Source organism: Branchiostoma floridae, chromosome 1 (genome assembly GCF_000003815.2).
Source record: "Branchiostoma floridae strain S238N-H82 chromosome 1, Bfl_VNyyK, whole genome shotgun sequence".
Taxonomy (NCBI): Eukaryota; Metazoa; Chordata; class Leptocardii; order Amphioxiformes; family Branchiostomatidae; genus Branchiostoma; species Branchiostoma floridae.
In genome coordinates this window covers 21965176-21981058 of record NC_049979.1, presented here as the reverse complement: position 1 = coordinate 21981058, position 15883 = coordinate 21965176, and the positions used below count along the sequence as shown (strand labels likewise).

Below are 15883 nucleotides of genomic sequence, written 5' to 3'. Positions count from 1 at the left end.
AGATGCCGTTGAACAGCTTAGTCTACCAGCAAAATTTACATCTCAAAATGCTAGAAATAGTGTTTCAAAGGGTCTAGATTTCAGACCCTCCTATGAACTTCCCACTCGGGCCTTGGGCGCTTGATAGCATTCAAAATAGAGGGGACAGAAAATTATTTCAGGCTGGCCACAACCATGACATAGTATAGAAAGATTTTCATGAAACCATGCGTTGAATTGCACCACAGGTACAGCTGGAATGAGGGGGAGACATGGACCACGTATGCATTCTCTGACAGTAAGATCCGTGTGTACGGGGTGATGACGGAGCCAGGGGAGACCACAGGCGTCTTCTCCATCTTCGGATCCAACCCCCAGCGCCACAGCTGGTTGGTTGTCCAGGTCAACCTCACCTCCATTCTAGGTCAGTGGTTCCCACTTGGATTTCCAATTAATTTCTTTTTATCCCACACAGATGTAGAGAATTTTTTAATAGCTTCTTTATAGATATACTTTTGAAAAAGAATTATCACAGTGTTAACCTCAGAGTCAGTCCTAGCTCAGACATGTAAGGGATTGTATTGTTCATTTTGAATGGTGACGTAAAGTTGTTGGCCCTGTGTACGCTGGAGCTTCTTTGCCATTAAATCTCTTTGCAGACCCAACACACTTAGCAAAAAGATTTGGGTTTTAATAAAGTGACTCTTTTTACACAATCACAGCTGTATTTTCACAGAATTTTCGGTGACTGCCTGCCACCTTCCTCAGGGCAATTCTGACTGGTTCACATTGTACTGCAGCAATCTGTGCATGAAAAGAGTCTCTTTATTCAGTGACATAGTAACCTGATGAAAGTATTCACAAATGGAAGACTAGGGTTTGCTTGCATGAAAACCGGAGCCACATTGCACTACCACTAGCTACTTGTAAAAGCATCATGCCTCACCTCAGTTGAGAATGACTTCTCCTTTACCTTTATGCAGGACTTCCTTGCAACGAAGATGACTACAAGACCTGGAGTCCCGGGGACGAGCAGCCTGGTAGCACCTGTCTCCTGGGGCGGAGGACAGTGTATGAACGGAGGATCGCGCATGCCAAGTGCTACAACGGCAGGAACTACGACAGGCCCATACGATCGCAGAACTGCACTTGTACACGTGAAGACTTTGAATGGTCAGTCTAGTAATATAGAGATACTTCATGAGTAAGAATAGGAGTTGCTTTGTTTATCTTTGCAGTTTTTTTGATGATGACACTGTGACATTCAATGACAGGAGAAGGGTCTGCATGTGTATTTATATGTTAGTTGAAAACACAGTTGTTGTTGAATACAATAAGAAAATATGATATATTTTGGTTCCATACAAATTGAATATTTTATGGTGTGACTAACATGACTTATCGCTGGTATAGATAACTATACTTATTAATAAGATTGTTCCATGTGTAGTTGGAGAAGTGTTAGTGTTCTTAGTTGGGTTTTCTTTTCTCCCTACAGTGATGAAGGCTACATGGAGCAACCCATTTGGCGTCCATTTTTGTGGGTTTTTACTCTTAACAGTTGAAAAGAGCAATACCAGAGACTATGTGCTTGAAGACAGTTTAATGTTCAACTCCTACCAAAAGCGTACAGTTAACAACAAAATGATTCATACCCTTCATGCCTTATCATTGATGTATTATCTGAAAAGTTGTTTTGTTCTTTAAACTACAAGGTAAACGTAAACTTAAAAGACAAGTAGCATGATCTTACTATAGTATATAGCTTGCCTGACAAGTTTCTAGGGCAAATGCATGGGGAATGGGATTTAGCCAGGCTAGTTGACCAATATCTACCCATTTCTAGTCGGACATGGAAAAAGTGCAAACATGGAAAAATTGCTCTTGGCCAATCAGGCATATACAGTTGGAAATGCACTGGCTCGATTGGAACTTTTGCTTGCCCCCGGCAATTGGCCCAATGGACTTGTCTAACCCTGAGTGATAATTTTGGGGTATGAATAATTTTGTTGTTAACTGTATAAGCAAATGTCAGTCGTAGTGCATTGTTCAATCCATCCTGAATAATGCACATCTACAAAATGTTACAGTAGTCTGTGGTAGTGCTGATTTCATATAAGTTTCTCCACTAACATTTGGACTCTTGGTTTAGTAGAGGTGTGCTTCTACTTGAGTCTCCCTCAATTCCCACTAATCATACAACTTTCTCTCCATGACTCTTGACTTGGTGTGTTCCTACTGAAACTTTGTTCTATCATATAAGGTACAAGGTGATGGCCACATGCCAATAGACCGATTCCATACCCCAGCCTCCCTACATCGAAACACAGAAGTGCAAAATGAAAACAGGAAAATGCAAATATTTGATTTACATGCATCCACTCTTTCATTGGTTGATTGTAGAACCACTTATTGCCATGCAATCATTGGTTGAGGTGCTAATTGTGATTGACAGTCAGAATCGGTCTACAGGCTTGTAGATAGCAGATCATAATAGTCTAGCTAACTCATAACTCATCATCTTTGAAGGAAGGATTTAGTGAGTACACATACTAGTTTCTTTCAGACATCATACTTTCTTTGACAGGTTTCAGTATCCCTTCTGGACAACTTTGCCATTATTTTATATGCAGGCCCACCTATTGTATTTTGTATATGCACATGTACATGCACATGTAGCTTAAACATGACATTTGTAGCTTTAGCTTAATATGGCATAGAATGTCAACTTCAACATATAGCTGCTGCATTTTAGTACAAGTCTAACAACCTGAGCATACAATAAGCCATTTAAATCACAGTTAAAACTGCTCAGGTGCAATGAGATGCATTGTTGGTAATGTCAACATTGATGCCCCTTAGACTTAAACAAAATGCATAATTGTATTGACCTTGGTCCAGACAAGGGCTGTTCATTACATGTTAGGGGCCTTCACCTGTGACATTTACCCAAAATGCACCTTGCTGCTAACTCGCTTATTTTACATGATAACATTTGCATGGCATGCCAAACACTGCATGAAATTGTCCTCCTACTTCCATTATGTAGAAAATACCCAGAAACATTGGTTGACAAATTCTTGGTAAAGCATAAGAGCAAAAGTGTCGAATGCATGTGTTCTTGCTGTTCCAGTGACCGTGGGTATCGTCAGCAACACTTCTGGCTGCAGCGCTGTGTACTTGACCCTGACAGCGGAGTTGACCCGCACCGGATTCCCACCCCATGTCCCGAGGGATCTTTCTACAAAAGAACCAAGGGGTAAGGTTTCATTTAACATACTGAGACAAAATAGAGGTGATAAGGTGGTTTGGATTATTAACACCTATTTCCTCACTGGATGTACCTTAAAATAATTTCTTAGCTTCAGCTACAGCTGTGGTCTCGATGTTAAATCGGAGGTCCCATGTTTGAGGAAAGTGAAGTCTGGACCATGTTAAAGAATCTATTTATCAAAATTGGTTTGGGTCCATCTGGGTGCGAGTGGATCAAGCCTTACAGTCCGGTCTCTGATTTGACCTTATTTGATCTGGAAGAGGTGATAATCACCTGAGGCTGTCCATGGTGCTGAAAGCAATGTCATTCTTAGTATAACATGTAAATCTCATTAAACATACAAAATTAAGTGAACAAAAGTGGGATCGCGTGGCACGATTGGGAGCGCGTTGGTCTCAGGCCCGAGAGGTCCCGGGTTCAAATCCGCTTGCCGTGACACCGATCTTGTGCCCTTGGGAAAGGCACTTTACACGACTTTCCTCACCTAACTCAGGTGTAAATGAGTACATAGCTGCGGCTAGTGGCAGTGACAGGCCTTTGTGGTGGTGAAAGGCCATAGGGGCATGTTCGGGCATGACGCACCCGCCATGACACATGAGTCAGGGGTAGGAGGAACCCCTTGCATCCTTGGTCGGAAGTCCTCCTAGGAGACGGAAACTCCAAACAACAAACCTCTGTGGATCTGCTGCTACCAGCCCAAAGCTGCCTAGGCAGATCCGTGTAATGAGTTGTATCATTGGCAAATAAATAAATAAATAAATAAATAAAAGTCATTTTCTCACTCTCATTGCTGTATACATGTATGCCATCAATTTCCTACCCATACATATACCTTATGCATTCTTGATGCACATTTATCTTAAAGAATATTATCAAAGACACAGGAAAGGGGAAAGACACTTAACATGACTTTCCTCACTCCATCCAAGCACAAAATGGTGCCTGACTTCTGTTGGGAGGTAAAAGGCAGTGGAAGAAGAGAGATGGGCTCCACCTTCCAATACTGTGTCTTAGACACAGTGGCTAATACCCAGTGCCCCTAAGACCCCAGAAAAAGTCTATGGGACTATCTTTACCTTTTACTTGTTGCTTGCACCAGTTGTTCATGTTTTGTTTACTGTTTTGTGCCCAGGTACCGGCGGGTTGCAGGTGACACCTGCTCGGGTGGTGACGACAGCCGCTATGCACCTGACTTAGTCTCCTGTCCCGTGGGAGGTGGGAGTTCCCATAGCAATACACTTCTAGAGCATCTTAGAACCTGAAGCCTGAACATACAATGTATGGTCAGGGCACGGTATTCATTTGGGGAACATTGGTGCATCTGACCTAGAAATTTAGCTACATAGAAGGAATTTTGTGTGCACAATGAAAGTGAATTTAAATTGAAATAAACCTTACTTATTCAAAGTGAAACAAACCTTACTGCCTCTGCCAAAACTTGAAACTCCATAGCAAACATTGAAATTTCAAACAATAAGTACAACAAAGTTTTGATATTTTTCTGACTCTTAGATGTCAGAAAAAGAAATATGTGCTGTATACAATAGTACTTTTACGTTTGCATGTACCTTCACAGAAAACAAGGTGCAAAGGTGCACCCACAGTAATAAAGAAGATTTAATTGCACAGCTTCAATTTTTTTTCACAAAAGTGCATATACACCTACTTTTGCATGAGGAGTAGGATCATCTTCTAGTCCATGTGCCATGTGAATGGATGATAAAGTTCATTGTAATTTATGATGCATTAACTGGAGTCAGATTTGTTTGCAAACATTCTTTAGTGGTTTATCATGGTTTAAATGTTTCAAAGGATTTTTAAAGGTTAACATTTTGGAATTTTCATCTATCGTACAGAGCAACGGAAATTTTAAATGTTAACATTTGGGATTTTTGTCCAATCATACAGAGCAACCAGAGTTTCTCCTGGTAGCCCGGCGTACAGAGATTATCCAGTACCTGCTGACCGATGGCCACCATGAGTCCCTGCCACTGCAGAACCTACAGGGGGCCATCGCCATGGACTATGACTACATCAACAACTGTGTGTACTGGGCAGACATGACCAGCGACATCATTCAGGTCAGGGGTCATATAACACTGTCATAGGGTGGTAGATATGAGAATTCAGCATGGCAAGGTGGCCTTGTGATTTGGGTTGTTGACTTCAAATCTAAAGGTTCTAGGTTCAAATCACTATCAGTCCCCAATGTTTTGTTCTTGGGGAAGTCACTTAACACATGTTCTGGGCCTGCTCCTTAATAACCTAGTAATAATCTGTTCCAAAATGTTAAACTGCTATTAAGTAGGCATTGCAAAATTTAAAAGTTTTGTAGATCAAGCTGAGAGAATCTGATATATTCAGCAAAATGGTGTTAAGTGAAATGTATTTTTGCAATAGACATATCCTATAGTATAGGGTGGCACAACTCTGTCAAAAAGTGTAAATGCAAAGTTAAAAGTAAAGCATAAAAATGCAAATATATGATGGATATGTAGTTACTCTCTCATTGGCCGAACTGCTAATTGCTGTTGTCTCATTGGTTGAATTGCTAATTGTGATGGACAGTCCATTGACATCTGTGAGTCCCATTCCAGAGGCTGTGTCTGAATGGCAGTGCAGTACAGGAGACAATTGTCAGGGGGCGCATCGAGACTGTGGAGGGGCTGGCCATCGACTGGATGAGTGGGAACCTGTACTGGGTGGATGCTGGGATGAAGAAGATCGAGATGTCTCGGCTGGACGGTACCATGAGGAGGGTCCTGACCAATGCCTCTTTGGACAACCCAAGGGCACTGGTGTTGTGCCCACAGGAGGGGTAAGCATTGGTGCAAATTTGTACCAATATTTGTGTTGCCATGACTGTACATGTATGCCTACATGTACATGCCTTTTACATGGGGTGCAATCAGCCATTCTAATTCCACAGTAGTATGTAGTAGGACTGTTGAAATTTAATTTAGTGTAGAATTATTGCATTTGTTGTAAAGAGTAATTAGAGAAATTATGAAAAGGATAAAATGATGTATAATATAGTATATTTTTTGTGTCATCAAAGTTAGGTGTTCAAGTACAAAATTGGTTCACATTATTTATTTATTATCATTGTTATTGGGCTCATTATTATTATAATTTGTAGTATAGACATTTGTAATTGTATGTACTTGTGCGCTACTTTGTATTATTTGTGACCTTGGGTTGCACTGTAAAGCAGTGATCACACCAAAGAGTTTGGCTACTCTGATCAAATATGAGAAATAGAAAAGATTAATAAATGTTATTGTTTTCTAGCTACATGTACTGGACAGATTGGGGCGACAATGCCAAAATTGTCCGGGCAGACATGGACGCAAAGAACCGCAATAACATCATCACCTCGGACATCCGCTGGCCAAACGGTCTTGCAGTGGACTACAGCGGCCGGATGATCTACTGGACAGAAGCCTACCACGATCGTATTGAAGTGGCCGACCTGGATGGACAGAACAGGAGGGTGTTGATCAGCCATGATGTGCCCCATCCATATGCTATTGCAGTGTTCAAGGTTAGTAGGATAGTACTGACTGAGGGAGTTGGAATACATGTTTCTCTGTGAAAACAGAGGTATCGTTTTTGGTTTGTGTATTTGTTTGTCCTACTGTGTTTTTGGAAATTGCAGGGTGGCAGGATGTGAGGTGGAAAATGTTTTAACTAAAGACTTGCAGGATGGGAAGGCTACTTTTGCCCAAGTTCAAAGTTGAAGGAGACTATTTCAATGTTGCTTGTGACTGGAGGTGGTTAGCTACAGTTGCTGGTTGGCTGGGAAGGTTTGACTTTTACATGCTTGGATAGAAGTATAAGAAGACAATGGAGCATGTACATGTAGGTGTCTTGTATGACTTTCTATATTTCCTTACCCTATAGGATAGGATATATTGGGACGACTGGTCATCTCAGGCTGTCTTCAGTGCCATGAAGTATGATGGATCCGACAGGCAGACTTTGATTGACAACTTACCCGGGGTCATGGACCTCAAGGTGTACCACAAGGATACACAGACAGGTCAGCCAATCAATCTATTTGTCTGTTTGTAATATTAAGCAGGTAAATTGCCTTTAGGTGTAACACAGCACTTTTGTACCGTAGGTATACAAGTTGTGTAAGACAGCAGTATACAATAGGATTTTTTTATCCCCTCATACACGGGATGGACTTTTTGACAAGTATGATGGGGTTCGTCTCCACAGATTGCCTCTAAGTTTTTGGACGGTGACGTAAAAACATTGGCACCGTGTATTGGGGAACTTCAGGTATAAGTGCAAGGCTCATCATGCAAAAGAAGCCAACATACTGATTGAGAAGAGTAGGGGTACAGTAAGTTTATTGTTGCTTGGCTGAGAAGGGAGCCATGGCAAAGTGTTGTTGCACTACAACTAGGTACTTGAAATAGCATCATGTTCATAATGTCTGCTTTACCTTGATACAGGTACCAACACGTGTGCCCGGAACAACGGTGGCTGTAGTAACCTGTGTGTGCCCAAGCCTGGGTCAGGACAGGCCCGTACCTGCCTCTGTTCCGATGATGTCATCACGGCGCTGCAGCCAGACGGCACGGAGAGGTGTGAGTGTCGGCAACATGAACACCTGGTCAACGGCTACTGTGAGCCCATCGAGGGTGAGTCTGCACTGTCCACAGGGCTCGAAATGCTGGGTGCATGTGCACCCAGGTGCACCCAAAATTGGAGCTGTGCACCCAATCATTTTCTGTGGGTGCATAGGGTGCACCCAAATATTTTCTTGCGTGTATGTATCAAAGATATCGAAGTATACTAGTATACATCATATTCTTGACATCTAAGTGTTAGAAAGATAATAAAAATGTCTGTCATGGTACTTGTTTAAGAATAAGAATTTGATAGCATGTAACTAAGTTTTGTTATTAGGTTTTTGTGTAAATTTAAGTGGTGCACCCAAAAATTGCACCCAATTTTTTAAGCTGGTTGCACCAGTGCACCCAATCCAAAAAATGAATTTCGAGCCCTGGTCCATAAATTCGTTTAGTTTTGCTGGGACTTACTGTCCCATTTAAGTAAGGTAATGTTGATTTGATTATGTGGATGACATCCTCTGGAAATCCAAAAAATTCATGCAAACAAATGAAAAAAAAAAAAAAATTTGGCTCAAATAAAAAGTTGCCTTTGTTATAAAGTCTATGTGATCTGGAAAGTTGAACAAATGACACAGTCATAGGGTGTCGTGTACCAAACAGTATAGTCTTCATTTTGTTCTTTGACAATGCCATCTTCGTCTTCAGAATTTCTTATTCCACAACATCAATGTCAAATTTTGTCTTCTGATCAATCAATCAATGAGTGATATTTTTTTGCAACTTTTCAACTGCTTTGCACCGTTTACAGTATGGTCGAAAACTTTTTTGGGGGGAAACAGACGACAATTGATGTGCATGCAGATGTCATACATGTAATCAAATCAACACAGCCATACATAAGGTGGTTGTTGAATGATTCAACTGGGTAAAGAAACTGACTGTTGAATCTGTAGAGTACTGTGAATTCAATTTGGTAATTTATTCCCAATAGGGGCGACATGTCCTGGAGACCAGTTCACCTGTTCAAACGAGCACTGCATCCCCCGGAGCTGGGTCTGTGACCATGACAATGACTGTGGGGACTTCAGTGATGAGCAGAACTGCCGTAAGTTTCTTTTTTTAGATTTTTGGCGACACCTCCGGGGCAAGGTTGTTAGTACTTTGTTTATTCAGACTGAAAGATTTGCAAAAATTTGACAGGAATGTAGATTCTATTCATGTGTTGTTCACAACATTTTTCTACAGACGACATCTGGGTAGTTTGGTTAAAATTAGAAATGCAGGAGTGACTTCCCCTGCCCCACATTCCCTTGTAAAGGAAGGAGTGACAACAAGTAGAGTTCAGAGTTGGTATGATTAGTCATTTATCAACCCCCTCTGACAGCTGATAGACAGGTCATTGGGATCAATGGAAGAGTCTACTTTACAAGGGGAGGTATTACATTTGGTCAGTCTGTGTTTTGCAGTTGTATATTTGCCATTTGCTAGTCATGTTGACCATAGAGTGACAGGAAGTGATGAATGGACAGATGTCATGCAAATCAATTCATTTGTATAATCAAACAAGTCATTAGCAGAAACTCTGAGTGTCAAATATGGAGAACACCTGCTTGTCTTCTGCAGCACCCAGCACCTGCGACAGTTCTCAGTTCACCTGTGGTAATGGCCAGTGTATTCCTGAAAGGTGGAAATGTGACCATGACAATGACTGTGGAGACATGAGCGATGAACAGGACTGTGGTAGGTTTTGTTATGTTGCTTGTTTTTTTATCCTAAATATGACTTTGCCTGAAGCTGTCTTATTGATTGTAGTTCCAGTTAGAGTTGCAAGGTGGCGCTAATGCTCTGTGTTCAAAGCTGAGATGCTGCAATGTTTGTCTTTCATCAGAGTTCCCATCCTGTGGTCAAGACCAGTTCACCTGTAACAATGGTCGGTGCATCCCGCAGCGGTGGGTGTGCGACTTTGACAATGACTGTCACGACATGTCAGACGAAGCTCACTGCTCGTTCTCAACACCAGGTATGTCTAATTACCTATGTGAAACAGGAGGTTTTATTTTTGGTGTGTCTGTTTCTGCCACAGTGTGTGTGTGTTTCAACACCTACAATGTACTTCCACATGCAAGGCATGTCAGGGACTTTTTGTGATGCACTTGCATTGTCAGTTCTGGTATTCAAGTTTCAAAACATAGAATCATACCAGATTTGTTGTCATTGTAAAGTGTAATAAATGAGCTTTCTAAATCTAATGATACATATAACAGTCAATTGCTATAGTAGCAATAGAAAATGGGTGATTTGAGTTTCCTTAAATTTTGAGTTGTAGTTGCACTAGTAATGTGCCGTTGGTATGTGTGTCTTCTATGTAGCCCCTACAGTACTGCCCAACTGTACATCCAGTCAGTTCACCTGTGACAACGGCCGCTGCATCTCCGCCAGTTGGAAATGTGATGGAGACAACGACTGTGGGGACATGAGCGATGAGCAGGGATGTGGTAAGGGACGCTTACGTTTTCTTCAATAAATTGTTTATATGTGTTTATACTCTTTATACTCTTTCCACATGGTAAGCACTTCGGGGAAACTAGCAGGAAATTAGGTCAAAGGTCCCAGAATTGGTGTTCAAAGGTTATCTCATTTCCTATCCTCCATTTCCTGCTGTATACATGTCTGATACCTTATAGGAAAGGCATAGACCTTACCAGTGATTAATTTCAAATAATGGATAAAATAAACTCGCAAAAACTCATATGACTCTATGATCTCCAATTTCTTGTCTACAGGTTGCTTAACTTCGCATACATCATATAAGTTGCAGGGAATGATCAAGATACATCCAGTCCAACTGTATAACTGGGCAGGTGTTGTTGGTTTCGTTAATCTAATTCTCCCTTATATGGTACTTCTCAGGTCAGCTGACCTGCCGCTGGTTCCAGTTCACCTGTAACAATGGCCACTGTGTGTACAGCTCCTGGGTGTGTGATGGTGAGGACGACTGTGGGGACGGCTCTGATGAACAGGACTGTGGTAAGTCTACTGTAGCCTGACTTAATTAAGCTTCTAGCTTTCTCATTGGTCAGCACGAGAAGCGTGATGACCAACACCTGTAAGTTAGGAGAATTTGAATTATCTTGAAATGTGATTTATGCACATGTGCTGACATGAACTGATTGTTGTCAGACTAAGAACTGTCTGATACCATGTTGCCAGAGTGACAGAGAACCGTGAGCTCCTATTGGACAGATTTTCATGGTGAAAAGAAACCTGAGCTCTTATTGGTAGTAATGGGATTGAAAGTGGTTCTCTCAAATTGTAACATGTCAAAGGCCTCTGGCCATTCTTCATGTTTTGTTGGGGACCTTTAACATTCATAAACTAGTACCCACAAAGCATCATACTAGTATTATTACACATGTGCACTTCAAACCTTTAACTGGCTTATGATGGTGTTCCTCTTTTTCAGCCACCACAGCTTATCCAATAACGGTGGCGCCGACTCGCCCAGCCAACTGTACATCGCTGGAATTCCGCTGTCGCAACGGGAACTGTGTTAATGAACGGTGGCGGTGCGACGGGATCGATGACTGTGGGGACAACTCAGATGAAGCCAACTGTGGAGGTACTGTAAATCTTGAAATGTTAATGGTGGTTTCATATTCTCGGTTTACAAGTTGCCTCTCCACCGCAAAATCATGACAGTGGGAATATGATTGTGTCTTTTTGGTAAAGTGTTGAGTTTCTAATGTAGTACCACAGTAACTGTACTACAGAATTGTTTTATTTTCAAATTCACTTCAAAAACCTCTCTTCCTTTTTTTGTACTGCAATTTAAAAATGTGCCTTCCTTTCTTCCTGCAAGTAAAAAATTAATCCCTGTAAAAACAAATGAATTTACAGTATGTGTACTGTAGTACATTCAACAATTTTGAATCACTTAAATGGTACTGTCCACATGTGCCAGTAGACTTGGACCATAGGTATGTGTGTAATCGTGTCTGCCAGCATTTTGTAGTCAAAACTATGTTCAATGACAAAAAAGACAGTACTAACAATAGTTCTGCTTCTGATCATTTGTATATCAACATGTGCTTGGCTCTCAAGATAATCTATCAACTGAAAAACCAATACTTCTGTTATAGAAGGACAAATACAGAAGGACAAATGTATGAATAATGTATGAATGACTGTGTTAATAGTATCTCCATACCTTTCTGTGATTACCCGTAGTTGTGACGGAGGCCCCTCGAACCTGCCGACCAGACCAGTTCCACTGCTCCAACGATGTGTGCATCTACGCAGGCTGGAGATGTGATGGGGACAACGACTGTGGAGACTTCTCTGATGAGACAGGCTGTAAGTACTGCGTCCAAATTTAATGTCAAGTTGCCAATAGAATAAAATTTTCAGAAATAGTATCTGGAGTTGAGTATCTCTTCATAATGTAGTCAGACCTAGAGTCTATGAAGAAGACCGTCAAAAGTTATTACAATCTATAATTGTATGTTACAGTATGATACAGTAGACCACATTCCAAAACAGAGATATTCAATATATTATTGTCATGTCTCGCTCATATATCTATTTACGTAGGCCAGTTCATATACAACTCCTTGCAGAAACAAGACTGCTATTTTCACATAATGTTCTGAAGCATTAGCTTGTATAGCATTAAATAGATTGTCTATACTTTTAGAGTAGATCAGAGTACATCTATTACTATTAGTTAAACTCCCATGTGTATATGGAGTGTCATACATGTGCCATGACACACCAGTCATGATCAGGGGTAGGAGGAACCCCTTGCATCCTTGGTCGGAAGTCCTCCTAGGAGACGGTAACTCCAAACAACAAACCTGCATCTGCTGGGGCCGTCTTACACGTTGCATACAGTTGCCCCTGTAGTGCACCAATTGACGAGAGGGTGGAGAAGGAAGTGCACACCCCTCCTTCACCTTGAAAACCCAAGTGCAGGCCAGGCAGACGGGTCACCCTGTCAGCCTACCATTGTCTTCCGAGACAGATGCCAACAGGCAACATACATTGTACCTGTTACAACTGTCATGCAAATAAGTTCTTCTTCTATCAAGTGTTTTTTGTAGTAGAGTTACAAATCATGTTATAAAGTCAGTGTGCTGAATACTGTTTCTAGGTGGTCATGGTACGACACCTCCCCCTCGTCAGAACACCTGTGCACCGAACCAGTTCACCTGTGGGCCCGGCGGGTTCTACCACTGCATCTGGGAGAGCTGGGTCTGTGATGGAGACAACGACTGTGGGGACATGAGCGATGAGAGAGACTGTCCCACAAGTCAGTACACTTCAGAACTACCATAGTTAACTACGAGTATGAAACTTGAAGTGTTTGAGGTGATATTATTCTTGCGCTTTTTTTGCTGTGACCAATGGATTACTACAGAAACAGTTACTACGGAATAGCATTAGACTTGCAAACTTAAAAACAGCAGAAAATGCCTTTTCCTTTACACCGCGAAATGAAGTCCTAGCAAAAAGAATTTTTCCAGTACTTTGAATTTTGTTTGGAACATGTTATCATAAGACCTAGGCAGTTGTATGTAGAAAAAAACATTGAGAGGTTATCTCTGTGTAAAGGTGCTTACAAAAGGTTATCTACATAATGATTAAGTAAGAATCTTTTTGACCTGTACACTACTCACTAGATATGATAGTGTTTCCAGAATTACATTGATGTTAGACACCAATCCTGACTGTTCATATATCAATTAGTAGTGCCACCAATGAGGGAGTGACAATTAGCAGTTCAACCAATGAAAGAGTGGTTGCACGTCCATCAAATATTTGCATTTTGATGTTTTCATTTGGCATTTCAGTCTACATTTGCAGGACTTATACAAATGCCTATGATTGGTGCTACGTTTGGCTATGGGATTGGTGTACTAACACTTATTCTTTGCCCCCTTGTCCCTCCCCAGGGGTTCCCACCACGACCACCCGCTATGTGCCCCACTCCTGCACACATTACCAGTTCAGGTGTATCGCTGACGGGCGCTGTATCCCCATGTCATGGCACTGTGATGGGGCCTGGGACTGTATCAATGGAACAGATGAATGGGGATGTCCTACACCAAGTAAGGAACCCTCCACACATCCAACTCTGTAGTTACTTACTTTAAGATAATACTATATGTTAGAGTGCGTGGCTACAATGTAATTGTAACATCTGTACAGGTACCAGTACGGAGGTTTAGGTACAGGTCTGGACCTGTCTCTGTACCTGGATGATTCAACAAACCTAACAAGCAGTCTTTAGTGACAACAGAAACATGAATAAACTCAATACACAGTCAACAGAATGTTTATTAGACTCAAGTTATTTATGCAGGAATGCTTTTGACAGGATCTGAAATCATATATGGTGCTGATATCAATATCAATGCCCATACATTGTTTGATGTTGATATCGTTGGTAGGGATAACACACAAGTCAAAAAGCTGTTCTACTGCCTTCATCAACTTTCCCCTTATCATATTGTTACGTAACTGTCATGACAATCATGGAGCGTTCTTGAATGTGATGGAGTCTATAATCCCCCCCCCCCTTTAATGAATGGTGTGTCGTTGACCCAGATGACTTCCTTGACTCAAATATATATTTGTTGTCCTCTCTGTGTCTATGAAATTGACCTCCTACCAGTCTTTTTGTCAGGAAAAAAAAAAATGTTGACTTGTTCATGTCTCCTCTTTTCTCAGGTGTACCTACGACTTCAGCGCCACAACGGTGTTCCAGCAGTCAGTTTGCCTGTGCGGACGGTGACGGCTGTATCCCAAGGTACCGAGTGTGTGACGGTCGGAATGACTGTCTGGATCACAGCGACGAGAGGAACTGCTGTGAGTTTCCACTCGTTTAATGTTAATAATAGTCTAATCCTGACTGACAGTCATAATTAGCAGTCCTAGCAGTGAGGGAATGGCAATTAGCAGTTTGACCAATAGGAGAGTGGCTGTGTTCCCATCCAATATTTGCATTTACTGCTGGCATATCTTTTCAGTTTGCATTTCTATGTTTTGACTGAGGTGAATCGATCTATCATATTTCTAGCAAGGACCCTCGCTGGCAAAATTGTCAAAGAGGTCGTACTGTTGATTGATTGTACTTAATCTTTTATCTGGAAGTTTGAATGTGCCAGTAAACAAATGGCAAATACGGTGTGTTCTCTGTGTGTGCACCTAATGTATACATAGCATACATGTACGTAGAATGATTCTCCTTTAGTTATGTCTCGAAATCCATCCCTGTTCACAGTGAATTTAGAATTTGTGATCTACAACAGGTGTGTCAATGACACTATTTGAATAAAATGAGCATTTCAAATTGTTTCTGATCCCTTGTTAAAATCTGCAAAACACTGTGTTGATGATGTGTGTTAGCCATGAGACAGTAAAAATTGAATTTTTGTGGCAGTGTTATTCCACACTTTTTGTGGTCACTTCTTACTAGAAATTATGATGCCACAAATGTTTTTCCAAATTGAACGTATTGCTACTGTACTACAGAATGGTTTCAACCACAAACACTGTGACAATGTCCTATTCCCTCCTACCATCAATAAAATTAATTCCCTGCTAAGATAAATAAATTTACAGAAATTTTACATTAGATGTTTGTCTCTGTCAGCCCTACACTACCGTGTGGTAGGCCTGAAGGTGGACCCGACAGATACAACAGGACAGGTACTGCTGGAGTGGGAACAGGTCACACCACAGCCCAGCAGCACTTTCTCCTATGTCATCTACTACAGGTCAGCAACACTTCCATTATAGTGTTATTATGTTCTAATGCCCGGGGACACTCTGGTAGCCACATTTCATCAACTTTTTCACAACATGCTACATATTACAAGTTACATATTGTGTAATGTTGTGTAAAGGGCCGTGAAAGGGAACACTGTAACAGGGCTGTTTCCGGAACCCGTCCCTCCGTCCTGGGATGGAAATTTGCTTGTTGGGACGGAAAAATTTGTACCCCATCCGTCCCAAAAGCTTCAACTTCATGACATGAACC

At 41.4% G+C, this 15883-nt stretch overlaps 1 protein-coding gene across 1 annotated transcript in view; it reads left to right on the top strand.

The window, feature by feature from the left end:
• The window catches only part of LOC118415904 (sortilin-related receptor-like), a gene marked incomplete in the record, with an annotated part of 33628 nt that overhangs the window by 9725 nt on the left and 8020 nt on the right, over positions 1-15883 (top strand). Inside the window, 21 exon segments of the mRNA XM_035820878.1 lie at positions 228-403; positions 963-1152; positions 1478-1519; positions 3113-3238; positions 4386-4468; positions 5162-5334; positions 5851-6071; positions 6545-6797; positions 7157-7295; positions 7720-7908; positions 8834-8947; positions 9466-9582; positions 9731-9862; positions 10212-10337; positions 10753-10869; positions 11306-11461; positions 12070-12195; positions 12992-13150; positions 13794-13949; positions 14572-14709; positions 15497-15620. Coding sequence (XP_035676771.1) covers positions 228-403; positions 963-1152; positions 1478-1519; positions 3113-3238; positions 4386-4468; positions 5162-5334; positions 5851-6071; positions 6545-6797; positions 7157-7295; positions 7720-7908; positions 8834-8947; positions 9466-9582; positions 9731-9862; positions 10212-10337; positions 10753-10869; positions 11306-11461; positions 12070-12195; positions 12992-13150; positions 13794-13949; positions 14572-14709; positions 15497-15620 — 3057 coding nt within the window.